The sequence below is a fragment of the Rhea pennata genome, chromosome 3 (assembly GCF_028389875.1).
Source record: "Rhea pennata isolate bPtePen1 chromosome 3, bPtePen1.pri, whole genome shotgun sequence".
NCBI lineage: Eukaryota > Metazoa > Chordata > Aves > Rheiformes > Rheidae > Rhea > Rhea pennata.
This window is the reverse complement of record NC_084665.1, coordinates 95,452,775-95,459,925: the sequence shown is the minus strand read 5'-3', so window position 1 is coordinate 95,459,925 and position 7,151 is coordinate 95,452,775. Positions and strand designations below refer to the sequence as shown.

The 7,151-nt window shown below is 38.1% G+C and overlaps 1 protein-coding gene across 4 annotated transcripts in view; it reads right to left on the bottom strand.

Moving 5' to 3' along the window:
- Positions 1-1,688: 1,688 nt before the first annotated feature.
- COL12A1 (collagen type XII alpha 1 chain) overlaps positions 1,689-7,151 on the bottom strand; it is a 104,534-nt gene continuing 99,071 nt past the window's right edge. For 2 of the 4 annotated variants that reach the window (XM_062572846.1, XM_062572845.1), the window contains 3 exons: positions 6,343-6,411; positions 5,168-5,338; positions 2,780-4,022 (listed from right to left, as the gene is read on the bottom strand). In XM_062572846.1, the coding sequence (XP_062428830.1) occupies positions 4,012-4,022; positions 5,168-5,338; positions 6,343-6,411 (251 nt within the window). In that variant the 3' untranslated portion in view covers positions 2,780-4,011. Of the gene's footprint in view, positions 4,023-4,049; positions 4,795-5,167; positions 5,339-6,342; positions 6,412-7,151 lie in introns of those variants that run through there. The other 2 variants (XM_062572847.1, XM_062572844.1) reach the window with 2 other exon arrangements.

Below are 7,151 nucleotides of genomic sequence, written 5' to 3'. Positions count from 1 at the left end.
ATATGGTATTCTCTCTGTAAAACTTTCTGTTTGGAAGACAGAAGGAATCTTTTTATGAAGCTATGGGCATCTGGTTAAGCTTGTCCTAGGGACACACTTAATGCCAGAAACAGACAGATAGGGGATCAGTGCAAAATGCCTTTATTTTTAAATACAGGTCAGAGAAGCATTTTAATCACTCCTCCAAATTCCTACTAGCCTTTTTTTCTGCCAGACACATGCATTTCTTTATTGCACACCAAGCTGCAGGACATACTTTCGATGCATAACTCTGCAAAAACATAAAGAAACAATGCCTTTGATTTTCTATTAAATGTTCTCCTGTTCAGCCCAGAATTACTCTCTTACAATCTAAAAGACATACAGCTGCAATAACAGGCATTCTTTGAAATGCCAATTGTTTGGATTTCAATTCACCGATAACCAGTTAGACAGTCTGTGAAGCTGTTGTATGATTTCCATTTGTGGACATTAAAATTCACCCTATACTCTCCAGTGCAGAGAAAGAAGCTTACAGTGGTTGGCAAGCCAGCCTGCACATCCAGCCTCACTTCTGTGACAGATATCTTGCATGCTCTTGAGAAATGCTATGGCAGCTTCTGCATTGGCTTCAGAAGGGTGTGCTCCAGGTCCTACAGTGACAGGCACTTCTGTTTCGAGGGCAAGCATCTGAGACACCGTGATTAGGAGGGATCATGGAAATCACCACCAGTCCTCTCCTCCTTTGGCAAGTGATTATTCTGGTCCATTGATGCTCTTCCACTCCCGTTGTTCTTTTCCCGTTTACCATTGTTGCCCTCCCTGGATACAGCAACAGTGCAGGCATTAGTGTGATCAAAGCTTGGGCATATACTGCATGCCCTACTGTGACCTATTAGGCAGCTAGCCAGCTCTTGTAGAATTAGCAGGAAGGTCCCCCCGAAGATGATACTCAGCAAACACCAGACACACAAGTACTTTACTCAGGCAAGCCATTTCCTAGTACTGTCATGGCCACAGTGGTACCCAGCGACAGGACGAGAGGCAACGTGCGAACTGAACCACAGGAAGGTCCATCTGAACATAAGGAAAAGTTTCTTTACTGTGAGAGTGTCAGAGCACTGCAACAGGTTGTGCAGAGTGGTTGTGGAGTCTTGATCCCTGGAGATATTCAAAAGCTGTCTGGATACGATCCTGGGCAACATGCTCTAGGTGACCCTGCTTGAGCAGGGTGTTGGACTAGATGATCTCCAGAAGTCCCTTCCAATCTCAACCCTTCTATGAGGATGAATTAGAAGTTTGCATGGCTTTAGGCACACGATGCAGTCTGAGTAGCTCCTGAAGTGGAAAAAAGTCTCTCTTGCTGCTATAGCCACCCACTAGAAACCCAACAAAAGACAGCAACTCAAGCTCAGAGCCTCTCTGATCTTCTTCACCAAATGCCTTGCAGACTGAATGCTGTCAGGAGTCATATCCATATCTCAGAAAGTGGAAATCTCTTCTGCTTTCATCCTCCCACCTCTAAAGACCACAGTCCAAATACCTATTTTAACACTATTCTCATTCTAGATAATTTTAATACTTGACATTTCTGGAAGACTGAATAAAGAAAACTAATCGCATATGCACGCATCATGCTGAGCACCTTGAGATAGGAAGCCTCACAGTGCCTTTTAAGAAATGAACAGACACATAAATTTTCAGTAGTTTTATTGAAAAATGCCTCTTTCATTTCAGAAATAAATAATATAAGGCAGTGAAATTCACAATTTGCAGTTACAATATAAAAGCAGCAATTCTATATCCATAGTCTTGCAAACAATTTCCAACTGCTTTTGATAACTAAGAAACATTGTATTCTGAAAAAAATCCATACTAAATATACAACACAAACATGCAATTCCATCTCTGCAGGATTGACTGCAATTTGGCATAAATGTTAATGTGTCTAAAAACAAGGTTTAAGGCATTATTAAACTGTATCCAGTTGATACGATGATTTCAGCTACTTTGCTTAATGTTTGTGGTTGTAAAAGATGTATATGAGCAGTATATGCTCTGAAAAGTGTAACTAAATAGAAGGAAAAAAATGACAATGATACTGGAAGGAGAGGGATTTTTTGTTTCTTATTTAACTAGATAATGCAGACTTGTGATCTGACTGAACTGCAAACATGCATTTGAAAGAGAACAAAAATGTAGAGCTAAAGCAAACAAGTCCTTAAAAACTTGCAGTAGCTCTCTGGTTATTTTTGTTTTGGTTTTTTGGTTTTCTTTTCTGTTTTCTTTTCTTTTTTTTTTTTTTTTTTTTTACATTATTTTATGAAAATGCAGCACTGCAATAACTGAATGCACATATTAACTTGTAGGCAGCCACTTTAAGCAGAAGTATTTTACAAGCATTTCCAGAGCAGTATGAAATCTCTAGTTACATATATTGCTATTCTTACATAAGCAAGATACTCCTATAAAACAGGGGTGCATGTCTGATTTGGAAAAAAAAAGAAAAAAAAAACAGAAAGCTATATTGTAAAAGAAATGATGCACTCTCCCCGTGTGTATCTGCATATGCAAGCATAGCAAAAACAAAAACCACCAACCAAAAAAACCAAAACAAGACACAGATTTTTTTATTGCTTTGTTTTTTCATTTCTTGACAGCGATCTTTTCCAGCGCATGTGTTCAGGGTATTCTGGTGAATGCATTTCAACTCCATAGTCCTCATACTCGTCCTCTCTCCTTTCTGACTCCATAGGTACTATGAAGGGTTCACCTTCAGGTTGATAGGGTCCACTTTCAGGCACGTATGATTCTGGTTGAAAATAGTTGTCCGATTGAACATTATAATTATCGCATGTCTTTGAATCCACAAATACAATGAAAGTTAGTTTGTCTATATAATGTTACTCCAATCTTATTTCCTTATAATAAATATATAAATTAATAATTCACCGGGCTCTTTTTCAGTTTTGTTCATGAATGGTTTCTGCCAGCAAAATAATAAAAAGTTAAAAAAAATCATTTTTTAATGGCTTTGTATTTATAATACACAAAATACTGCAGAATGAATCTTAACGTATGCAAGGGACCAACTGTTGTAAAACAAAAAAAAGCAAATCAAATAAAAATATTATATTACAGCTACTTCAGTACATCCAAGTACTGGACTTTATCTTAGACTATGTAATCAATAGAGCACAAGGAGCAGGTAAAACGAACAGGTGGGTTTGGCATTTACTAATTTTCTCTGAGAATGGGAAAACAAGTGTACATGTAATTATCACCAGCGGCAATATACAGTACATATCACTTTCTGGGGCTGTTCCTCGTAACAAACCGAGTTACAGCTGGTGCTTCAGGAACACCAAAAACTACAGCAAAACAGAGAAAAAAAATAATTATAAAACTTTTGTATTTATATCTGCAGTTACAGAATCCAACAAGATTACATATACAAAAAAGGCACATGCCCCAAATCAGACATGTTGGTAACAAGCAAAAGACAGGTAGATTTCATAAGTTGTCAAAGGTGTTATTCTGGCATGTAGCAAGCAGCAGCAGGCTTTTATGCAGAAGCATCACGTAGAGTTGTTAACAGATTTTAGTGGATACGATCCCATACAAATCATTTACAAGCCACAATTAGTTTACTATTTACATAAGTCATTTCTCATTTACCAGGTTAAATCTGTCTCTTCTAATGGCATTACCTTGGCTGGTTAGTAGTTTTATAAGCCCCCTTCATCACTGAGGCTTTTGAAGATTTGGGGTTTTGTAAAAAAAAGAAAGACGGTCTACTTTATTATTGAAATGCAACAGGCTTAATGAATTGACATCACTGTCCTTTATCTCATTCACAAGTTATGTTAGTAAGAGAATCTCCCCATTCTGAGGCCAGCATGGCTCAAAAACCACATCCATGGCGAAATATCCATACAGACTCATTTTCTAATAAGCACGTGCGCAAACATCTCAGAAACAGGATTTTCATGTATTCAAACTGTAAGCAGCACTGGCGACTTAGAAAATGTGTTAGCCGAAACCTGAAACAGGTCAAAGATGATGTTAGTCTTTTAAAAGTCAAACTGATTTGCAAAAACATACTTTCATCCAAATAAATACATAACAGTTAAGTCGTAGGCATATATTTATATATGTATACATAGCTGCTTACTAGAAAGGAGATCACTGCTGAATCACAGGTACCATTTTACTTCTTTTTCATTTAAATCAGAATTTTGCATGAGATCTGCATAAACACCTGGCTCTTTAACCAGCAGCACTGAGTCTGCAATTGTGTACATACATATATATATACATATATATATTGTTCTTTTCATGGGTACATGCACAATATGCTAACAGCAAACCATATCCAATAGTAGTATCACATACACTAATTTTGAGATGTTGCAATGCATACATATTAATTTGTTAACAATACTGTGGTCCTGCAGGATCCCCATATAAAATACATTAACGCCTTCTCAGTCACAAACTGGTGGCTGTTGTCACCCTTTATTCTGACTCCAAAAGGAGTCCACTGTTTTGAGCCCCTTCACAGAGTGGAAGGCTGAGAGGACCCAGGGCTAATCAGACTCCAGCCAGTTTAACTCGGTAGAAATTGTAGGACAGTGGTGTTTTTCAGTTGTCTGCACTGTATCATGGAACAGATTTCCTTTGTGGAAAATTTTGATTTCAGGTGTCAATTTTGTAAAAATGATCGTGACATTGCTCAAAAAGAGAGACACGGAAATTGCCAACCACAGCATTCTTTTTATTTTTCAAGAGAAACATGGAGAATTCAACCTTGTTCTGAAAAGGATTGGAAGGGGTGAGGAGGGAGGAGAAAAAGAAGAAGAAAACAGTCACTTAAATCCTATGAGCAACATTATCAACTACTAACCTTCTATGTAAAAAAAATAAATAAAAAAAGACTGAAACATTTCGCTACTGCTTCCTATTTAAGTTGAACTATATAGATCACAAGTGAATCTGCAGCAAAATCTAAACGGCTGCTCATGTACCTGCAGGTTACCGTGAGGCAGGCCTGCTCCTTGCAACCGCTTCCTCCTGATTCAGTATGCCCAGGCAAGCAGGACTGTCTCACGTAAAGCAATTCCGTATGAACTGCCACATCTGGGAAGGCTACTAAGGGCAAAGAGCGGTTAAGGTGCTGACAACATACCTGGGAATCCTTGGCCGTTGTAAGGGATGCTAGCGCACTGGGACGAATCGCAGTATCCTGGTGGCCCTGGGGGACCTCGGATACCCGCATTTCCAGGACGACCTGGCGGCCCCGGGGGTCCTCGCGATCCTGTGGAGCCTGGTGGACCAGTCCTAGATTCTCCTTGTGGACCTAATTTTGGAATTGAAAGGTGAGGAAGTTGTTTTCTTTACGAGGCAGCTTGATAAAATAGCTAACATAGCTGCTGTCTAGACTACACAGTCTAGTCTACGTCTTTGGTGAGAAAACACTTGCACTTTGTTGCTATACGGGGGTCAACGGAAAGAATAATAAAAGAAAACCAGAAATATGACTCATCATTAGTTGCTTCCCTGTGTGTGGCTTATTTAAGGATTTATTCACAGAAATTGATGTAGCAAAGTTTAAGCCAAGTTAGAAACATCAATGAATTCTCTGGTTTATTTCTACTCTGTGTAAGATATGAAGATCTCGAGGGAAATTATTAGATTAGACAAGCACACTGTATTTCAATTAAAATATAGGAGTACATTCACTCTGCTACTCTGAAGCCCTAGGGTAGATGAGGTAATGTTTTTTTTGGAACAGGTTGTATTATGTTTAGCAGAAATATAAAGCTTCAAGTAACTGGAGCTACAATTTGTTGCAAACATCTTATGTATCCTGCAATGAAAAATCATGTTTAGCCTTGTAAACTAAAAGCAGAAACAAATGATACAGTTGATTTCTGCCAAGGCATTATTGAACAAAACTGCATGACACAAACGGCAAAAGCAATGGTCAAGTCATCTGGTAACTCTATATCATGGACTATTTCATAGTTCAGATTCCAAAGTATCATCTGCTAAAACTTGTGAAAACATCCATTAAATATCTAGCCAATGTATTTTCATGAAATTCATTTGCACACAAGCAAACAAGCTAGATAAGTAAATCACAAGATAAAGGTTAGTACCTATTAGCCACGTCCAACAGTCTTTCGAAATTGCCCATTGCTGTGGAGGTTTCTATTATACTCTAATACATGTCAAAACCCCGCAGTGCACAGAGTAATGGATGTTCATTTGCCATAAACAATCTAGTTCCCTATGAAAAAATGTTGCCCTTTTCTTCCACTTTTCTGTAATATGACTTTAATTAAAACAAGACATATTTACCAGGTGGCCCCGGCAAACCTCGTGGGCCTTGAGATCCAGTCCCTCTTTCACCTTTCTCTCCAGGCATTCCTACAGAATTAAAAAAAAAAAAAAAAAAAAAAAAAAAAAAAAGTAAAAACCAAAGGAAGGAAAATGTATCAATAAATATTTCTTCATGCTCTCTCATTGATATTAATATTTAGTTCCAATTATTTAACAGACTAGAGCTGGTCAAACCTTAATTTATACAGATGTCTAAATGTATATTTCAGAAAATACTTAATTTGGATATAAAGAGCCTAAAAACAAAGTAGGATATGGAAATAATTTAGTGTGAACAAGCTTTCCCAAAACATAGAAGAAGTTTTGTGACAGTTAAACCACTGAAGAACCTTGCTACAGTAAACAGCAAACAGGAAGGTAATTTCAAGCTTGCGCACTTTAAGCCCATGCTACAGGTTAGCTGGAACAAGAAAACACCATGTAGTAGTTCAGTACAGCTACTTCATGTCATTGCAGCGATCCAAGGAAGCCAAAGAATAGATTTACCAGCCAGTCAAACCCAATTTAAAGTTGCTACCTTTTCTCAGAACAGTGTAAAGGGCCAAAGATGGAGTCCTAATACTTCTGACTCTTACTTTTATTCCTGGTAATAATGCACTCTCTCTCTTAATCAGGTGTCTGTTCTGCAAAGATTTATGTTACTCCAGACAGCCTTTCAAGATGTAGTTGTCTAGTGCCAGAAGAGCTCTGAGAACATGCTCTGTCCTGGGATATCTTGAGGATGCTTCACACTTTGCTGAGATAGCAGCCAAAACTTTACACTATCC